The 22,023-nt window shown below is 43.9% G+C and overlaps 2 protein-coding genes across 2 annotated transcripts; both read right to left on the bottom strand.

Moving 5' to 3' along the window:
- Positions 1-13,866: 13,866 nt before the first annotated feature.
- Positions 13,867-17,955, bottom strand: LOC146526377 (uncharacterized). The gene has a single exon (XM_085207198.1). The coding sequence runs from the start codon at positions 17,770-17,772 to the stop codon at positions 14,803-14,805; it is 2,970 nt and encodes a 989-aa protein (XP_085063324.1). The 5' UTR covers positions 17,773-17,955; the 3' UTR covers positions 13,867-14,802.
- LOC146526376 (uncharacterized) lies at positions 17,802-21,759 on the bottom strand. The gene is made up of 2 exons (XM_085207181.1): positions 17,902-21,759; positions 17,802-17,816 (listed from the first exon to the last, which is right to left on the bottom strand). The coding sequence occupies exons 1-2, from the start codon at positions 21,757-21,759 to the stop codon at positions 17,802-17,804; spliced, it is 3,873 nt and encodes a 1,290-aa protein (XP_085063307.1).
- Between the last annotated feature and the right edge of the window lie 264 nt (positions 21,760-22,023).

Below are 22,023 nucleotides of genomic sequence, written 5' to 3'. Positions count from 1 at the left end.
CTTGTATCAGCGGTCACTTGCCAAGGTCGTTAAAATGGCCTCGTGCCGTTTTAAATCTTCTTGCCAGCAGTAAACGTAGGTATTTATTGTAGTGCTCACCAATTTAGGGGTCACCAATATAGGGGTTGAGATGTGATACCACTATTTAATATGATCTTATTTATTTTACACTAAATGAGTAAAATTAAAAATCCAATTTTTGTGGAGAAATTGTCCAAATTTATTTAACTCACAGATACGTGAAGAGAAAATGATCACAGAAGGAAATAAAGAAATTTAAATAAATACCAATAGAAAATACAAGCTAAACTAGCACGTAATAGCAAAAAGTTAAGGTTGAGAATTGAATGCAAGCTAAGAGAGCAATGGATACACAAGTGATTGTCGCAAGCGATTCTAGCCGACTCTTTAAACGTGGCGATGCTAGCTAGCAGCCTACGACACGCATAGCACAAAAACTCGGAACAGGTTTGAATTGTTCCAATGCGCTGCGTGCGGATGATTTTAGTAAATGTAATAATATTAATTTAGAATAAGTAATGTTCCCTACAAAGCTGGCCGCCTACCAACCTGGCCCGAGTAGGCGCGCACAGGTTGCTCCCGCGCGCTACTCCGAGCAGGCCGTCGAGGGTGCCCACACACCCTTGACTCCGCGACGTGCCTTGCAGGCTCTCGCCGCCGCGTTTCGTGGAAGACTCACGTCCCCGTGTCTCACGGCCAGTGGCGGTCGAGGAGGAGCACCGTGAGGTTTTAGTGGGTATTGGGATTGGCCTTCAGCCGGTCCACGAGTCCCACATAACCCGCTCGAGTCCCCACTCGGGCCGGTATCCGTAAAAGGATTTAAAAATAAAAAAAAAAAAAAAAAGGTTAGGTTAGGTTGAGGTGCTTGGTCGGATAACCTCCTCGTGTGTTCGTTCGCTGTTGGCCCTTTCTCGAATGCTTGTCATTCGGGGGGGACGAACAGTGTGCGGGTCGGTGCACCCTGGGCGGCGAGTAATTGGTGTCCACAGGATTCGTCCTTGGGTAATGATTGCTCGCTGGCTAATAATCCGACGTGGTTCTCCGCGTGTCCTCTGTCATGCAGAGGTCACAGTGTGAGGAACCGGAGGGCGTGGTGTGTACTCATCCTACCGCCACGCAGGTGCAGTGATGTGCCTGCGCCGAATATATCGGAACTCCACTCTTGGTTGCGGTCATGTCTCGTAATCAGGAGTGGAACCGAGGGCCTTGCCTTTACCGGCCGGGCTGTGAGGAAGAAAACCTCTATAAAAATTACCCCAACCCAAGCGGCGAAGCAGCGCGAGGGGTTTATGGCTGATGGGGAGATCAGTTGCTACTGCTGGTCCCGTCAGGGTACCGGCCGACACCCTGGCGTAATAGGCTTATCCGAGTACAGGGGGCACTGCTCGGATGGACCGTTTTTCCCCCACACTCGTGGGAACAATATGGAATTTCTAAAAACAAAAAACCAAAACGATGAGGTGGAGTGTGTTGAGCCCGAGAAGGGCGGCGATGTGATGTTGCCTGAGAAGGGAGGAGTAGATGTGCTTAAGGCGGAGGAAGTTGTTGGTGTTGTTGCGGCGTCTCGAAGAGTGTCTGTTTCGAGTGTCGCTGCGCAGGGGTCAGTTGGTGATGGCCAGAACGTAGGAGTGTGGAAGGAGCCGAGAGTGGTTCTGACCAGATTGGACGTTGATGACGGAATGTCGACTGTCGATAGTGTCAGGTCGAGACGAGGGTCCGGATCATCATATGGACGGTTGTGGGGAGTGTTGGAGTCAAAGGACTCAGATACTGAAAGTTTTGTGTCGATGGTGTCAGAGAAGTCAAGGACACGGGCACAATACCTGAAGGACAGGCGGAAGAGGCCTCGGAAGCCGATCGATCAGTCGGGGTCTTCTGGTGAAGGAGAGCCAGATAGACCGGCGCCAAAAGTGGTTGCCATGAGGAGACGGAAAGGTCTCGGTGAGGCAGAAAGGAAGGAGTTGCCGCTGAGGTCAGAACAGGAGGTGTCTGACAGCGCTGCGGCCGTACTGGCCAGGGCTAGCTCCAGGCTCTCGGACATGTCTCTACCATCCGAGAAAGAGCAGGACGAAGCCATACTTGCGTCTGACCTACAAAATCAGGTGGTGGACAGCCTAGCGGTGATAAGGAAGGTTGCCAGCAGATCGGGAAACCTTAAAGGAACTTTCACCAAGGCCTTTTGACGGATACCGGCCCGAGTGGGGACTTGAGCGGGTTATGTGGGACTCGTGGACCGGCTGAAGGCCAATCCCAATACCCACTAAAACCTCACGGTGCTCCTCCTCGACCGCCACTGGCCGCGAGACACGGGGACGTGAGTCTTCCGCGAAACGCGGCGGCGGGAGCCTGCAAGGCACGTCGCGGAGTCAAGGGTGTGTGGGCACCCTCGACGGCCTGCTCGGAGTAGCGCGCGGGAGCAACCTGTGCGCGCCTACTCGGGCCAGGTTGGTAGGCGGTCAGCTTCCCCAAGCTGACCGCCCTCTAGCACATTAGGGCGGAAGGCGGCGATCGTGTGCCGCCCTCCGGCGACCCGGTCTCTTACGGCGGATGGCGACTTCGGCAAAAGCCTCCCTCGCCCGTTCCGCCGACTCCTTCTCGAGCACCACTGCCTCGCAGAAGGATGAGACCGCATCCCACGACGTCTCGCTGCCGGCCATAGCCTTGACCACGGCCGGCAGGGAAAGGTCGTCCCCTATGACGTCGCGCAAAGCGCGACGTTGAGACGCCCAGGCTGAGCACACCTCCAACGTGTGCTGGGCCGTCTCATCGAGGCAGTCGTCGCAGTGGTGGCAGCGAGCGTCGGGCTCCCTCCCGGCGATCCGACACAAGTAACCCCCGAAGCAGCCATGCCCCGAGAGCACTTGTGTCATGCGGAAGGTTAGGACGCCGTGACGCCGCGCTAACCACTGGCGGAACACTGGACGAACAGCCTCGATCGTCCTCAGGCCGGCAGTTGGTGTTGCCAGCCGAGTTTCCCACAACTCCATTGCGGCTACCCGCACCTCCTCAGTGCGTGCCTGGCTTGCCGGTTCCCCGGACACTAGGCCTATTATTTCTTCATTTGGTTCATATATTTCATTATTTTCCATAATTTTAATTATTATTATTATTTGAGAATCAATAATTAATCAACGAATAATCCTATTTTCATTAAATATACCATCCTCTATTGAATGATATCAAAATTTACCTCCTTCTGAACATTCTTATAATGAACTTCCTATTTTAAGAAATTTCTAATATGGCAGATTATATGTAATGGATTTAAACCCCATTTATAAAGGAATATCCTTTTTTTAGAAATGGCAACCTGATCTAATTTAAATTACCAAAATAGAGCTTCTCCATTAATAGAACAAATTATTTTTTTTCATGACCATACATTAATTATTTTAATTATAATTACAATTTTAGTAGCATATTTAATAATAAATTTATTTTTCAATAATTATATTAATCGATTTTTATTAGAGGGTCAAATAATTGAATTAATTTGAACTATTTTACCAGCTATTACTTTAATTTTTATTGCACTTCCATCATTACGATTGTTATATATTTTTAACCGACTTCTGTAAGAAAAGGAGGTTATCAATTCGACTGTATTTTTTTATTTTTTTATTTTTTTATTTTTTTTTTTATTATTTTTTTTTTATGTTTGTTACCTCATAACTTTTGACTGGGTGAACCGATTTTGATATTTTTTTTTTATTTGAAAGGTGAAGCTTCCCGAATGGTCCCATTTTTTTTTGGTCCATGTCTGACAATGGTATCCATGAGAAAATCACATAAGTCTTAAATTTGCATTAGGTATGTGCGCGACAAATAGACGCATAACTTAATGTCGCGCAAACTGATTTTGATGATTCTTATTTAATTTGAAAGGATACACTTCAAGAATAATTTGGTGAAAGTTTGGCTAGATTCCGATTATGGAATCCGGTGAAATTTGAGAAAGTTTGTTTTTTTTGGTAAAAAATTGATTATACTGTAATAGTTACAAGCAAAAACTTTTTAACTCGATGTCAGAAGTGAGATTCCTGATCGTTACATTTCTTTTCAATCAACCTCAAAAAAGAGAATGTTCTCATTTTCAACCAACTTCAAAAAAGGGAGATTCCCAATTCGCCCGAATACTTTTTATGTATGTTCATGTCAATATACCAAAATGTTACTTTGCGCAAAAATAAACCCTAATTAAATGAAGTTTTACATGGGACAACCACAACCACTCGTTGACAACCACTACCACCACCATCACCACTCGTTCAAGAAGCATCATTTTAAGATCTACCCATCACTTAAAATCGTAAAATAAATTATTTTTTAACAAAAACAAAAACCGACTTCTAACAACGAACTAAAAAGTGAAAAATAATTTTACAAAGATTTTATAATTTTGAAGTCGGTGCTCAGTAGAACAAACAGGCTTAGTAATTAGATATTGTAGTAAAGGTGTTGTATTAGCATTAGCTTGACACCGACTTCAAAATTATAAAATCTTTGTAAAATTATTTTTCACTTTTTAGTTCGTTGTTAGAAGTCGGTTTTTGTTTTTGTTAAAAATTAATTTATAGATGAACTTAATAATCCTTTAATTACATTAAAATCAATTGGACATCAATGATATTGAAGATATGAATATTCTGATTTTAATAACATTGAATTTGATTCATATATAATTCAATCTAATGAAAATTTAAATAATTTTCGACTTTTAGATGTTGATAATCGAATTATTTTACCTATAAATAATCAAATTCGTATTTTAGTTACAGCTACAGATGTAATTCACTCTTGAACAATTCCATCATTAGGAGTAAAAATTGACGCTAATCCAGGACGATTAAATCAAACTAGATTTTTTATTAATCGTCCTGGAATTTATTATGGTCAATGTTCTGAAATTTGTGGGGCAAATCATAGTTTTATACCTATTGTTATTGAAAGAATCCCTATAAAAAACTTTATTAATTGAATTAATAATTATTCATTAGATGACTGAAAGCAAGTACTGGTCTCTTAAACCATTTTATAGTAAATTAGCATTTACTTCTAATGATAAAGAATTAGTTAATAAATAACATAAATATGTCAAATTTAAATTATTACTTTTTGTAATATTCTTTTATTCCTCAAATAATACCTATCAATTGAATAATTTCATTATTATTTTTTATTTCTATTTTTATTAGTTTTATAATTATAAATTATTTTATTTATAATTATAAAAATAATTTTAATTTTAAAAAAATTAATAAAAATAATTTCAAAAAAATTTTTTGAAAATGATAAATAATCTTTTTTCAATTTTTGATCCTTCAACAAATTTATTTAATTTCCCATTTAATTGAATTAGAACATTTATTGGATTATTATTTATTCCTTTATCTTTCTGATTTTTTCCTAATCGTCATTATTTATTATGAAATTTTATTTCTAATAAACTTCATAATGAATTTAAAACTTTATTAGAACCAAATAGAATTAATGGATCAACTTTTATTTTTATTTCATTATTCTTTTTTATTTTATTTAATATTTTTTTAGGTTTATTCCCATATATTTTTACTAGAACAAGTCATCTTAATGTATCCCTTTCATTATCTTTAACATTATGATTAAGATTTATAATTTATGGATGATTAAATAATACACAACATATATTTATTCATATAATTCCTCAGGGAACACCAACTATTTTAATACCTTTTATAGTACTAATTGAAACTATTAGTAATATTATTCGACCTGGAACTTTAGCAGTTCGATTAACAGCTAATATAATTGCAGGTCATTTACTTTTAACTTTATTAAGTAATACAGGTATTAAAATACTTAATTATTTATTAATTATTTTAATTATTGTTCAAATTTTATTATTAATTCTTGAATCTGCCGTAGCAATTATTCAATCTTATGTAATTTCTATTTTAAGAACTCTTTATTCTAGAGAAGTAAATTAATGTCTAATCATAATCATCCCTATCACTTAGTTGACTATAGACCTTGACCCTTAACAGGAGCTATTGGAGTAATAACCTTAGTAACTGGTTTAGTAAAATGATTTCATAATTTTAATATAAACTTATTATTTATTGGATATATTATCGTATTATTAACTATATTTCAATGATGACGAGATATTTGTCGAGAAAGAACATTCCAAGGAAAACATACTATTATAGTATCAAAAGGTTTACGGTGAGGAATAATTTTATTTATTATTTCTGAAATCTTTTTTTTCAAATAATTTGTTCTATTAATGGAGAAGCTCTATTTTGGTAATTTAAATTAGATCAGGTTGCCATTTCTAAAAAAAGGATATTCCTTTATAAATGGGGTTTAAATCCATTACATATAATCTGCCATATTAGAAATTTCTTAAAATAGGAAGTTCATTATAAGAATGTTCAGAAGGAGGTAAATTTTGATATCATTCAATAGAGGATGGTATATTTAATGAAAATAGGATTATTCGTTGATTAATTATTGATTCTCAAATAATAATAATAATTAAAATTATGGAAAATAATGAAATATATGAACCAAATGAAGAAATAATAGGCCTAGTGTCCGGGGAACCGGCAAGCCAGGCACGCACTGAGGAGGTGCGGGTAGCCACAATGGAGTTGTGGGAAACTCGGCTGGCAACACCAACTGCCGGCCTGAGGACGATCGAGGCTGTTCGTCCAGTGTTCCGCCAGTGGTTAGCGCGGCGTCACGGCGTCCTAACCTTCCGCATGACACAAGTGCTCTCGGGGCATGGCTGCTTCGGGGGTTACTTGTGTCGGATCGCCGGGAGGGAGCCCGACGCTCGCTGCCACCACTGCGACGACTGCCTCGATGAGACGGCCCAGCACACGTTGGAGGTGTGCTCAGCCTGGGCGTCTCAACGTCACGCTTTGCGCGACGTCATAGGGGACGACCTTTCCCTGCCGGCCGTGGTCAAGGCTATGGCCGGCAGCGAGACGTCGTGGGATGCGGTCTCATCCTTCTGCGAGGCAGTGGTGCTCGAGAAGGAGTCGGCGGAACGGGCGAGGGAGGCTTTTGCCGAAGTCGCCATCCGCCGTAAGAGACCGGGTCGCCGGAGGGCGGCACACGATCGCCGCCTTCCGCCCTAATGTGCTAGAGGGCGGTCAGCTTGGGGAAGCTGACCGCCTACCAACCTGGCCCGAGTAGGCGCGCACAGGTTGCTCCCGCGCGCTACTCCGAGCAGGCCGTCGAGGGTGCCCACACACCCTTGACTCCGCGACGTGCCTTGCAGGCTCCCGCCGCCGCGTTTCGCGGAAGACTCACGTCCCCGTGTCTCGCGGCCAGTGGCGGTCGAGGAGGAGCACCGTGAGGTTTTAGTGGGTATTGGGATTGGCCTTCAGCCGGTCCACGAGTCCCACATAACCCGCTCGAGTCCCCACTCGGGCCGGTATCCGTCAAAAGGCCTTGGTGAAAGTTCCTTTAAGGTTTCCCGATCTGCTGGCAACCTTCCTTATCACCGCTAGGCTGTCCACCACCTGATTTTGTAGGTCAGACGCAAGTATGGCTTCGTCCTGCTCTTTCTCGGATGGTAGAGACATGTCCGAGAGCCTGGAGCTAGCCCTGGCCAGTACGGCCGCAGCGCTGTCAGACACCTCCTGTTCTGACCTCAGCGGCAACTCCTTCCTTTCTGCCTCACCGAGACCTTTCCGTCTCCTCATGGCAACCACTTTTGGCGCCGGTCTATCTGGCTCTCCTTCACCAGAAGACCCCGACTGGTCGATCGGCTTCCGAGGCCTCTTCCGCCTGTCCTTCAGGTATTGTGCCCGTGTCCTTGACTTCTCCGACACCATCGACACAAAACTTTCAGTATCTGAGTCCTTTGACTCCAACACTCCCCACAACCGTCCATATGATGATCCGGACCCTCGTCTCGACCTGACACTATCGACAGTCGACATTCCGTCATCAACGTCCAATCTGGTCAGAACCACTCTCGGCTCCTTTCACACTCCTACGTTCTGGCCATCACCAACTGACCCCTCCGCAGCGACACTCGAAACAGACACTCTTCGAGACGCCGCAACAACACCAACAACTTCCTCCGCCTTAAGCACATCTACTCCTCCCTTCTCAGGCAACATCACATCGCCGCCCTTCTCGGGCTCAACACACTCCACCTCATCGTTTTGGTTTTTTGTTTTTAGAAATTCCATGTTGTTCCCACGAGTGTGGGGGAAAAACGGTCCATCCGAGCAGTGCCCCCTGTACTCGGATAAGCCTATTACGCCAGGGTGTCGGCCGGTACCCTGACGGGACCAGCAGTAGCAACTGATCTCCCCATCAGCCATAAACCCCTCGCGCTGCTTCGCCGCTTGGGTTGGGGTAATTTTTATAGAGGTTTTCTTCCTCACAGCCCGGCCGGTAAAGGCAAGGCCCTCGGTTCCACTCCTGATTACGAGACATGACCGCAACCAAGAGTGGAGTTCCGATATATTCGGCGCAGGCACATCATTGCACCTGCGTGGCGGTAGGGTGAGTACACACCACGCCCTCCGGTTCCTCACACTGTGACCTCTGCATGACAGAGGACACGCGGAGAACCACGTCGGATTATTAGCCAGCGAGCAATCATTACCCAAGGACGAATCCTGTGGACACCAATTACTCGCCGCCCAGGGTGCACCGACCCGCACACTGTTCGTCCCCCCCGAATGACAAGCATTCGAGAAAGGGCCAACAGCGAGCGAACACACGAGGAGGTTATCCGACCAAGCACCCCAACCTAACCTAACCTTTTTTTTTATTTTTTTTATTTTTAAATCCTTTTACGGATACCGGCCCGAGTGGGGACTCGAGCGGGTTATGTGGGACTCGTGGACCGGCTGAAGGCCAATCCCAATACCCACTAAAACCTCACGGTGCTCCTCCTCGACCGCCACTGGCCGCGAGACACGGGGACGTGAGTCTTCCGCGAAACGCGGCGGCGGGAGCCTGCAAGGCACGTCGCGGAGTCAAGGGTGTGTGGGCACCCTCGACGGCCTGCTCGGAGTAGCGCGCGGGAGCAACCTGTGCGCGCCTACTCGGGCCAGGTTGGTAGGCGGCCAGCTTCCCCAAGCTGAACGCCCTCTAGCACATTAGGGCGAAAGGCGGCGATCGTGTGCTGCCCTCCGGCGACCCGGTCTCTTACGGTGGATGGCGACTTCGGCAAAAGCCTCCCTCGCCCGTTCCGCCGACTCCTTCTCGAGCACCACTGCCTCGCAGAAGGATGAGACCGCATCCCACGACGTCTCGCTGCCGGCCATAGCCTTGACCACGGCTTGTCACGCCACTTACCGCCAGCACCTTCCCGCGCATTCCCGCGCGTTGGAAAAAATCGGTTTTCGCCACTTACCGCCGGCACCTTCCCGCGCATTCCCGCGGGTTGGAAAAAATCGGTTTTCGCCACTTACCGCCGGCACCTTACCGCGCATTCCCGCGGGTTGGAAAAAATCGGTTTTCGTCACTTACCGCCCGCACCTTCCCGCGCATTCCCGCGGGTTGGAAAAAATCGGTTTTCGCCACTTACCGCTGGCACCTTCCCGCGCATTCCCGCGGGTTGGAAAAAATCGGTTTTCGTCACTTACCGCCCGCACCTTCCCGCGCATTCCCGCGGGTTGGAAAAAATCGGTTTTCGCCACTTACCGCTGGCACCTTCCCGCGCATTCCCGCGGGTTGGAAAAAATCGGTTTTCGTCACTTACCGCCCGCACCTTCCCGCGCATTCCCGCGGGTTGGAAAAAATCGGTTTTCGCCACTTACCGCCGGCACCTTCCCGCGCATTCCCGCGGGTTGGAAAAAATCGGTTTTCGTCACTTAACGCCCGCACCTTCCCGCGCATTCCCGCGGGTTGGAAAAAATCGGTTTTCGCCACTTACCGCTGGCACCTTCCCGCGCATTCCCGCGGGTTGGAAAAAATCGGTTTTCGTCACTTACCGCCCGCACCTTCCCGCGCATTCCCGCGGGTTGTATACCACCTTGAAGGCCCCTCGGAGGCCGAACGATCGACACCAGTTTCAACTGAATCCGAGCGGGGAAAACTGAAAAAATCGGTTTTCGTCACTTACCGCCCGCACCTTCCCGCACATTCCTGCGGGTTGGAAAAAATCTGTTTTCGCCACTTACCGCCGGCACCTTCCCGCGCATTCCCGCGGGTTGTATACCACCTTGAAGGCCCCTCGGAGGCCGAACGATCGACACCAGTTTCAACTGAATCCGAGCGGGAAAACTGAAAAAATCGGTTTTCGCCACTTACCGCCCGCACCTTCCCGCGCATTCCCGCGGGTTGTATACCACCTTGAAGGCCCCTCGAAGCCCGAACGATCGACACCAGTTTTCAACTGAATCCGAGCGGGGAAAACTGAAAAAATCGGTTTTTTCCACTTACCGCCCGCACCTTCCCGCGCATTCCCGCGGGTTGTATACCACCTTGAAGGCCCCTCGGAGCCCGAACGATCGACACCAGTTTCAACTGAATCCGAGCGGGGAAAACTGAAAAAATAGGTTTTCGTCACTTACCGCCGGCACCTTCCCGCACATTCCCGCGGGTTGTATACCACCTTGAAGGCCCCTCGGAGCCCGAACGATCGACACCAGTTTCCACTGAATCCGATTGGGGAAAAGTGAAAAAATCGGTTTTCGCCACTTACCGCCCGCACCTTCCCGCGCATTCCCGCGGGTTGTATACCACCTTGAAGGCCCCTCGGAGCCCGAACGATCGACACCAGTTTCAACTGAATCCGAGCGGGGAAAACTGAAAAAATCGGTTTTCGCCACTTACCGCCCGCACCTTCCCGCGCATTCCCGCGGGTTGTATACCAACTTGAAGGCCCTTCGGAGCCCGAACGATCGACACCAGTTTCAACTGAATCCGAGCGGGGAAAACTGAAAAAATCGGTTTTCGCCACTAACCGCCGGCACCTTCCCGCGCATTCCCGCGGGTTGTATACCACCTTGAAGGCCCCTCGAAGCCCGAACGATCGACACCAGTTTCAACTGAATCTGAGCGGGGAAAACTGAAAAAAATCGGTTTTTTCCACTTACCGCCCGCACCTTCCCGCGCATTCCCGCGGGTTGTATACCACCTTGAAGGCCCCTCGGAGCCCGAACGATCGACACCAGTTTCAACTGAATCCGAGCGGGGAAAACTGAAAAAATCGGTTTTCGCCACTTACCGCCATCGACACCAGTTTCAACTGAATCCGAGCGGGGAAAACTGAAAAAATCGGTTTTCGCCACTTACTGCCGGCACCTTCCCGCGCATTCCCACGGGTTGTATACCACCTTGAAGGCCCCTCGGAGCCCGAACGATCGACACCAGTTTCAACTGAATCCGAGCGGGGAAAAGTGAAAAAAATCGGTTTTCGCCACTTACCGCCCGCACCTTCACCTTCCAACTTCGGGTTGAATACCGCCTTGAAGGCCCCTCGGAGCCCGAACGATCGACACCAGTTTCAACTGAATCCGAGCGGGGAAAAGTGAAAAAATCGGTTTTCGTCACTTACCGCCGGCACCTTCCCGCACATTCCCGCGGGTTGTATACCACCTTGAAGGCCCCTCGGAGCCCGAACGATCGACACCAGTTTCAACTGAATCCGAGCGGGAAAAGTGAAAAAATCGGTTTTCGCCACTTACCGCTCGCACCTTCACCTTCCAACTTCGGGTTGTATACCACCTTGAAGGCCCCTCGGAGCCCGAACGATCGACACCAGTTTCAACTGAATCCGAGCGGGGAAAACTGAAAAAATCGGTTTTCGCCACTTACCGCCCGCACCTTCCCGCGCATTCCCGCGGGTTGTATACCACCTTGAAGGCCCCTCGGAGCCCGAACGATCGACACCAGTTTCAACTGAATCCGAGCGGGGAAAACTGAAAAAATCGGTTTTTTCCACTTACCGCCCGCACCTTCCCGCGCATTCCCTCGGGTTGTATACCACCTTGAAGGCCTCTCGGAGCCCGAACGATCGACACCAGTTTCAACTGAATCCGAGCGGGGAAAACTGAAAAAATCGGTTTTCGCCACTTACCGCCCGCACCTTCCCGCGCATTCCCGCGGGTTGTATACCACCTTGAAGGCCCCTTGGAGCCCGAACGATCGACACCAGTTTCAACTGAATCCGAGCGGGGAAAACTGAAAAAATCGGTTTACGCCACTTACCGCCCGCACCTTCCCGCACCTTCCCGCGCATTCCCGCGGGTTGTATACCACCTTGAAGGCCCCTCGGAGCCCGAACGATCGACACCAGTTTCAACTGAATCCGAGCGGGGAAAACTGAAAAAATCGGTTTTCGCCACTTACTGCCGGCACCTTCCCGCGCATTCCCGCGGGTTTTATACCACCTTGAAAGCCCCTCGGAGCACGAACGATCGACACCAGTTTTAACTGAATCCGAGCGGGGAAAACTGAAAAAATCGGTTTTCGCCACTTACCGCCCGCACCTTCCCGCGCATTCCCGCGGGTTGTATACCACCTTGAAGGCCCCTCGAAGCCCGAACGATCGACACCAGTTTCAACTGAATCCAAGCGGGGAAAACTGAAAAAATCGGTTTTTTCCACTTACCGCCCGCACCTTCCCGCGCATTCCCGCGGGTTGTATACCACCTTGAAGGCCCCTCGAAGCCCGAACGATCGACACCAGTTTCAACTGAATCTGAGCGGGGAAAACTGAAAAAAATCGGTTTTTTCCACTTACCGCCCGCACCTTCCCGCGCATTCCCGCGGGTTGTATACCACCTTGAAGGCCCCTCGGAGCCCGAACGATCGACACCAGTTTCAACTGAATCCGAGCGGGGAAAACTGAAAAAATCGGTTTTCGCCACTTACCGCCATCGACACCAGTTTCAACTGAATCCGAGCGGGGAAAACTGAAAAAATCGGTTTTCGCCACTTACTGCCGGCACCTTCCCGCGCATTCCCGCGGGTTGTATACCACCTTGAAGGCCCCTCGGAGCCCGAACGATCGACACCAGTTTCAACTGAATCCGAGCGGGGAAAAGTGAAAAAATCGGTTTTCGCCACTTACCGCCCGCACCTTCACCTTCCAACTTCGGGTTGAATACCGCCTTGAAGGCCCCTCGGAGCCCGAACGATCGACACCAGTTTCAACTGAATCCGAGCGGGGAAAAGTGAAAAAATCGGTTTTCGCCACTTACCGCCCGCACCTTCCCGCGCATTCCCGCGTGTTGTATACCACCTTGAAGGCCCCTCGAAGCCCGAACGATCGACACCAGTTTCAACTGAATCCGAGCGGGGAAAACTGAAAAAATCGGTTTTTTCCACTTACCGCCCGCACCTTCCCGCGCATTACCGCGGGTTGTATACCACCTTGAAGGCCCCTCGGAGCCCGAACGATCGACACCAGTTTCAACTGAATCCGAGCGGGGAAAAGTGAAAAAATCGGTTTTCGTCACTTACCGCCGGCACCTTCCCGCACATTCCCGCGGGTTGTATACCACCTTGAAGGCCCCTCGGAGCCCGAACGATCGACACCAGTTTCAACTGAATCCGAGCGGGGAAAACTGAAAAAATAGGTTTTCGTCACTTACCGCCGGCACCTTCCCGCACATTCCCGCGGGTTGTATACCACCTTGAAGGCCCCTCGGAGCCCGAACGATCGACACTAGTTTCAACTGAATCCGAGCGGGGAAAAGTGAAAAAATCGGTTTTCGCCACTTACCGCCCGCACCTTCACCTCCCAACTTCGGGTTGTATACCACCTTGAAGGCCCCTCGGAGCCCGAACGATCGACACCAGTTTCAACTGAATCCGAGCGGTGAAAACTGAAAAAATTTGTATGGCTCGTAGTATAGTTGAGTTGAGATATAAACCACAGGATTAGCGAGTAAATCGTTTATTACTTAAGTTACAAAGTTTAAGTTGGATGCCAATCCGCGGTGAGAGCCGCCCGTCAACTGCGATGTTAATTATACGACTATTAATTTAAATATATTTTGTTCTAATGCGTCCAAAACCAGGTCGCGTCGTCAGCTATATAAAAATCTGTACGTGAACCGTACATGCTCCCGAGACAAGATACAAAAGATACAAATGGTGGATGGGCATCCAGTACAGCAAAACATATACAAAAGAAAATACGTTTGAAATAAAGTTTAAAAGAATAAAAGTTTAAAAGAATAAAAATTAAAAATAATTAATATGATTAGAAATACATCAAGAAAAAAATCACTTTGACATATCTTCAAAAGTAAATATTTTCGGAAGCTCCAGCGGTGTAGAATGCGTTGTTCGTCTTTCTCGCATTTCGATTTCTTCCTTACACTCTTTCGGTTCCTCGAACAATAGTGTTTCCTTAGCTTTCCTTTCCTTCTTTAGTTTCGTAATCCATCTTTTTATTATGAAATAAAATAGAAACGTAGCGATCGCTCCCAACAGCAAAGAAGTTACTGAGTAAAAGTATATATCGTGAGATGTGAAATTTGAGGTCACGGGCAAAGTTTCTTGCTGCTTTTGATAAGCTACTTGTCGTTCGACTTTTTTAAAATCTGTAGCTGGAATATCTAATTCCGTGATGTTCAACTGCACGGTCTTCCAACTAAGATTAAATATGTTGTTAATAGTGGAGTTTAGAGTAGGAATGGTAATATTTGCATTCATGTTCAATTTGCTTCCGAGGTGATTATACGTAAACAAAGTCGCGTGTTTTATCTGTAGTAAGCATTTAGGCTTCATTACGATGACTCCCGTCCCGTCAATGACCGCCGCCGCCGGCGTAACGTGATCGCCGCATATGACGCGCATCAGCTGTTTGTCTCACAATGTAAATAGCCAGACATTCGGTCTGTGTAGTTTTATCCACGTTTCTTTGCATTTTGTGTCCTCGATGACACACGATAATGATGTTTGTTGACTGAATACTTTCGCTTCACAGGGTGCATCCTTATTTTGTAAGCTGTATACAGGCTGGCTCGCAATACACGTGAATTCGTCTTCTCCGTAAGACGTGCAATGCTGTATATCTTGTTCTTTCAGCGTTATATATAAGTTTTTTACCAAGTTAATTGCGATGAAATCTGAGAAGATTTGTACCATTTTTAAACGACCTTCTCTTAGAAATGGAATAGGTATTATTCGATATATTCTGTAATTGTCATCACTCAGCAACGGAATGTGCAATTCAAAAAGTAAATAATTATCTGTGATTCGAGCCTTCACATGAATTAACTGGAAAATGGCTTGAAAATCTCGTTGTATATCCTTTATCGGTAAAGATAATCCTTGAGGTAATTTTCCAGATATAATGTTCAGTTGTTCGATCAGTTGAGACACGGGAAACAGATGCGTGTCGAGATGACCCTTGTAGATGTCCGCGAGAGCATTCATGAGTAGTTCTTGAATTCGATGTAATTCGGTTAAAATTAAAGATGACGTCACCGCAGCGGAATTGATATCATTTATTGTGTACAATATATGTGCTCTATTTTCAATTTTTGTAATAGCGCTGCAAGTTTGATTCATGTAGGCATTTATTGCTTGGAATTGTTTATCAATAAATGCAGTATTTCTTTTCACTAAGTTATTTTCGGCTTCAATAATAAGTGTTTGGTTCTTTATAAGTTGTAATAGGTAATTATCGTTATTTTGTAAGTTTTCAATATCTCTTTCGTATTTTTGAGCAAAATCTGCGTCTAACACCCCAAAAAGTGTTCTTGCTAATTTTCCAACTCCATCGAAATAGCCTCTCTTCTGCCGTGAATGCGATGACAATAACATTGTATTATATTCAAGTAAATGATGCAATTCATGACGTAATTGATTGACGACTGCTTCGCATGGCTTATACTCATGTGATATTCTCTGACAAAGTCTGTCCATCTGGTCAATATGAATGTTAATTTTACTCGAAGCTTCCCAGTATGATGTTAAGTTATAATAAATCAAAAGCGTCCATTCGTCATGTGTTAACTGTAGTTTTCCTGCCTCGTCGAAATACATTGGATGGTTATTTTGTATGAATGTGACCTCAAAGTTATTATTTGTTGGTGCTGAATTTACAATTCCCATTGTAGTTATCATAGTCATAAGGAATAAAGACAATAAATTTGCTTTCTTTATTTTTGTACAACCTCGTTCTCGTTGTTTTTTAAGATTTTCGGTTTGTATTTCTTCTTTGTTACGTAAATTTGTTTGCTGCGGCAATGGTGACAGTTTTGTTATAGGTCGTTTCAGTAACCCCTTTTTTGTTTTAATGGTGACTACTCGGACCCTGTCGTCAGCGCCTTTATGTAGCTCTATAACTCTTCCCATGGCCCATCTTCCAGGAGGTACGTGTTCATCCTTCACCAGCACCAGATTTCCTTTCTCTAAATTTTCTCTAGTTTGTTTCCACTTGCTCCTTACTTGCAGTTGATGTATATATTCATTTGACCAGCGTTTCCATATGTGTAAGTTCATTTGTTCTATCAATCTCCATCTATTTCTTAAGTCAATTTGATTAAGGTTTTCTTCTTCATGTGGTGGAGATAATAAGGAACCACCGATGAGAAAATGACCCGGAGTGAGATATTCCAGGTCTTCCACGTCTTCCGTTAATGGACAAAGCGGGCGTGAATTTAAACAGGCCTCAATTTGAGTTAGTAAGGTATAAAATTGTTCATAAGTCAGCTTCTGCTCTCCTAGAACTCGTTTTAAATGATATTTCATTGATTTAACGGCAGCTTCCCAAAGGCCACCAGCTGTTGGCCAAAAAGGTGCGTTAAAATGCCATTGAATCTTCATGTTACTCATTTCATCATAAAATTCAGATGAACGGAAAGTGTAGGTTCGATCAAATTTTTCTTGAAGTAGTTTAGCAGCTCCTACAAAATTTGTACCATTGTCTGAGTACATCTGTTTTGGTGTACCCCTGCGTGCACACATTCTTTTGAAGGCGGCGAGAAATGCTTGCGTAGTTAAATCCGAAACTAATTCAAGATGCACAGCTTTTGTAACCATGCAAATAAAGATAGCTATGTAGGCTTTGCATGTTTTGACTCCTCTTCCTTTGTTAATCTTCACATCTACGTGCCCGGTGAAATCTACACCAGTGTTTGTAAAAGGTCTCGTTGGAATTACTCTCTCTTTCGGCAAGTCTCCCATAATTTGTTCGTTCCGATGGGTTTTGAAACGATGACATCTTACGCACTGACGTAATTCTTTCTTTACTGTCCTGTTACCCCCAATAATCCAGTATTTAAGACGTATATAAGCTAAAGTTAGCCGAGCGCCGCCATGAAGAGTATTGTGATGTGCCTCCTGGATAATAATCTCCGTTAATCTTCCTGTAGAGGGAAGAATAATTGGATGCTTTGTTTCAGGAGGTAAATATGCGTTGATAAGGCGCCCTTTGACGCGTAATAACCCCTTTGCATCGAGAAATGGAGTCAACTTCAATAAGTTACTTTTCGACGGTATTATTCTATTCTTCTCCAAGTGTTCAATTTCTTCTCCAAAATATTCCCGTTGCACATTTTTAATAATTATCTCCTCCGCTTCAATAATTTCTGTTGCAGTTAAACACATAATCCTATTTTTATTTTTGTCACAGTCGGCTAAGTTATAATTAAAGTTTATTGACTTCTTGCGAATATGAATATTTATTATTCGTATTATCCAGCCCAGTACTCGAATTACGCGCTTGTAGCTGCTATATTTGTGTAATATAATGTTTACGATTTCACATGTTTTGTAAATCACCACGCAGCATTTTGTTGAATGTTGGCCATTGTTTGTTAAGTAGGTCATGTCTTGACAATTTTTTATACTATATGTTTTTAACCAGGCTGGCCCTTCCCACCAAAGATTGAATTTCTGAAGTTGTGTTGGGTACAGCCCTCGAGTGGCACAGTCAGCAGGATTTTCTTCCGATTTCACATAAGTCCATCGATTAGGTGATATTATATTATTTATTTCGGACACTCTGTTTGCAATATATCGCTCCCATCTGTTAATATCTCCTTGTAGCCACTCTAATACAACCTTTGAATCGCTCCAACAATGTATTTCTAGTTGATGATCGAATAGCGTCTTCTTGACCTTATCTATAAGCTTGGCTAGTAATAAAGCTCCACAAAGCTCCATTCTCGGTAACGATATTTTCTTATTAAGCGGCGCGACTTTTGTTTTCGCAGTAATTATGGTAATAGCGTAGGTATCATTTATAAGTTTCACTCGACCATATATGACGCACGCGTACGCCTTTTCGCTGGCGTCGCAAAAACCCAAAATTTCGAGATTTCTATTTGCACATTGCAACCCTCTCGGTATAGAAATTTCACTTATTGATGGGAGGTCTCTTTTTATTGTCTCCCACTCCATAGTTAGTTCAGAGGGTAGAGGTCCATCCCAGTCGATTTTACTGATCCAGATTTTTTGAAACAGTAATTTTGCTTTTATAGTTACCGGTGACAAAAAACCAAGAGGGTCGTAAAGCTTGCTTATCTCACTTAATAAAATACGCTTCGTAAGGTTTTTCTTTTGAGGTAAACTCCAGCTGTAGGTAAAAGTATCGTGAGTTCGATTCCAGTTCATACCTAACATTTTTGTGTTTGAGCTTTGTTCTGGGTTAAAGTTAAAGTTATTTTCTATGCTTTTTTGGTCATCTCGCAAATCTTCCAATATAGTTTTTTCATTGCTTTTCCATTTTCTTAAGTTAAATCCTCCTTTTTTCAATAATTTAATTAAGTTAAAAATCAGTTGCTTCGCCTCTTCCATATTATTGTGTCCATAGACCAAGTCATCCATATAAAAATAGTTTTGTAAAATTTTTACAGCCTCCGGATAACTATCTTTCTCGTCTACTGCCAGCTGATGTAAAGTTCGCATTGCTAAGTAGGGTGCACTTTTCATTCCATAGGTTACAGTGCATAATTGCCACTCCTGGAGAGGCTGTTCTGGGGAAGATCTCCAAATTATAGTTTGTAAATTTTGTTGTTGTTCCTCTATCCAAATATTACGATACATTTTTTCTATGTCCGCCGTAAAAACATATTTAAAAGTTCTCCAATTAATAAGTAGGGTGAACATATATTTTTGTAAGTTAGGACCGGAGTACATTAAATCGTTGAGGCTGCTGTTATTCTTCGTTTTATACGATGCGTTAAAAACTACCCTTAATTTTGTAGTGGTGGACTCCGCCCTCAGCACGCCGTGGTGAGGTAAGTAGACTTGACTCTTACTCCTCGTTTCTTCAGTTATAGGTTTCATATGACCCAGTGCAATGTAATCGTTCATAAAGTGTTTATATTCCTTAGATAAGTCGGAATTCCTCATCATTTTTCTTTCGAGTTGTAAAAATTGCGCTTGAGCCTGTGGCCTTGTAGCTCCTAAACACGTGTCATTAGTTAGTTTCATAGGCATCTGAACCACGTATTTTCCGTCGTCCAATCTTCTAGTAGTTGAGTTGTAAAATTCTTCACAGTATTGCTCTTCGTTTGTTAAAGTAGTTGAATGAGTGATTTCTTCAGTTTCCCAAAAACGTGACATATTCTCAAGGTCATTAAGTGTCACACAACAGTTAAAAGTCTTTACATTTCCACATAAAATCCAACCCACTTTAGTTTGTTGAGCCACAGGGAAATCCTTGTCCCCCCGTATGACTCCATTTAATAAAAGTTCTGAATATATGTCGGCACCTAACAGTAAGTCGATCTGGCCCGACATATTGAAATGTGGATCGGCTAGTTTTAAGTTTTGTATATAATTCCAATTTTCTATTGAAAAAGATGAAGTTGGTAGCTTGTTTATAAGTTTTTTCATAATTAACGTTTGTATGTTGAATTCGTATTCCGAATTAATCGATTTGCATTCTAAGTTAATAGAACCTTTGCAATTACCGGACAATGACCCGATACCTGACACGACAGCGCTCATTTTTCGCCGCGGTAATCTGAGAAGTTGTGCGGCATGCTCCGTAATAAGGCTAACTTGTGAACCTTGATCAAGTAAACCTCTTATGTTGATATAATTTCCATCGATCGTCTTCACTTTTAAAAGTACAGTCGCTAACAAAACTTCTTTTTCCTCATTAGTAATATTGTTCACAGCATGTGATGTAGATGAAGTCGATAGTGATTTATTTATTCGGTGCTCGCTGCTGCTAGGTTGCTGAGGTTCCACATCATGCATGAGAGTATGATGTGACATATCACATTTTTTGCACCTTTTTTGCGAAAAACATCGCTGTTCTCCATGACTGTACAAACAATTCGGACAAACACGTAAATTGCTTACTGTGTTTTTGCGTGCATTTCCATTCATTGCAAGAAATTTGTCACAGTTCATCAACACATGGTTTCTTTTGCAAAGCGGGCAGATTTTTGTTGTGGCGAAGTGTGTATTTGCCGTCTTTTGAAACTTATTAAAGTACGATGACCTCGGCGTATGATATTTATAATTATTATTGCGATTTGTTGATATATTACTGAAGTATTTATTTGGCGGTGTATATTTATTTGACGATGATTTTTGATGATTACTTCCTTGTAATGCTTCCAAAGCCATAAATTTCGATTCTAAAAAGTTTGTAAATTCTTCTAAATTTGGAAAATCTCTCGGTTTCTTGAGGTCTTTGATGTATTCGTTGTAGGTTGATTTGTCCAGCTTTTGCATCAATAAATGAACAATAATCGGATCCCAATTGGTTATATCCAAACCAATATTACTAAGCCCGTTTAAACATTCTAGCATGACGTCATGTAATTTTCTTATGCTGGCCGCGCTTGCTTCTTGTATTGAATTTTGGTTCAATAATGTATTTATGTAAGATGTAAATAAAAGCTTTTTGTTGTCATAGCGATGAGTAAGAATCTCCCAGCAAGATGTGTAGTTTTCAGCACTGATCCCGAGATGTTGAACTAGTTTCTCCGCTTCGCCCTTGAGTTTAGTTTTAAGATGTTGCATTTTTTGAGCATTAGACAACATGGGATTGTTATGCACGCTTTCGACGTAAAGATCTTTAAATGTTAACCACTGGTTATAGTTACCATAAAAATCCGGTATAATAATTTTCGGTGTAGCCCTTTCGTAGTGTGAGTTGTTCCAGATATTATTTTGCAGCTTCTTACGTAGATTATCGTATATATTTTCTATATTTTCATATTTTTCTCTGTAAGTTGAATCTTCATCCCTTGATATATAGTCGAGCTCCCAGTTAGTTTTTTCGATTTGATCCCATTTTATTTTCAATATGTTTAAGTTATCTTCGAGTTCCCATTTTTCCCTCATTGCATCACAGTTAATTTTCCCCACAGTCCGCTCGAAAGCTCGAAAGTTACAGAATTGTTGCCGTAAAAGATCTTGTTGTTTTTCAGTTGACTCGTTGGTTTCCCGCGGAGATGCGTGAAATTTAATATCTTCGAAATAAAATTTCGACTTGCTCTCTTTGCTCTTTTCAGGTGACGCCGAAGGAGTATTTTGAACCTTACTTGTAGATGCCGATGGTAGCTCCGACTTTCTCTTCAGTATGTCTTGCAAAATATCTTCGTACATCCTCTTCGTTTTGTTGAAAACATCATCGTTGAAGTATTGAATATCCGTTGTTTCACTTTTTTCCAGTAGCTGATGATTGTATACAAATTTCTCCCAGTTTGAGTTCAGACGAGAAAGACGATCTTCTAAGTAAGCCAAAGTCTTCCTGCTTGCACTATCTTTCTTATAGTTGTTGTTTATTTGCTTCAGTTCTCCAAAAATAATTTCTTGGCGGCTAATGATGTCCTGGACGTTCTGAGCCATTGTTGTTTGCAGTTGTAGATAAGTTATAAAGTATTAAGTTAAGTTTGTTGTTGATACCGTAGAACTGTTTCGTCACAGTGTAGTTAGTTCAGTTTAATCCCGAAATTTTCCCGCAGATCTTGATTTCACGAAGGTCTCCTTTTCACCAAATTTTATAAGCTCGAAGGATTAATTTCGCGATTTTGAAGCTTGAAGGACCAAATTCCGAGATCTTGTAACTCGAAGGACCAAATTTATGTATGGCTCGTAGTATAGTTGAGTTGA

This window comes from Heliconius melpomene, unplaced genomic scaffold (genome assembly GCF_056956725.1).
Source record: "Heliconius melpomene rosina isolate 202511_hmr_F unplaced genomic scaffold, ASM5695672v1 ptg000056l, whole genome shotgun sequence".
NCBI lineage: Eukaryota > Metazoa > Arthropoda > Insecta > Lepidoptera > Nymphalidae > Heliconius > Heliconius melpomene.
Note: the sequence above shows the minus strand (reverse complement) of the source record. Positions and strands in the feature narration are given on the sequence as shown.

What these genes read in the sequence shown, in the direction of transcription:
- LOC146526376 (XM_085207181.1), bottom strand. Translation starts at nt 21,759, where the DNA reads ATGGCTCAGAACGTCCAGGACATCATTAGCCGCCAAGAAATTATTTTT.
- LOC146526377 (XM_085207198.1), bottom strand. Translation starts at nt 17,772, where the DNA reads ATGACCTACTTAACAAACAATGGCCAACATTCAACAAAATGCTGCGTG.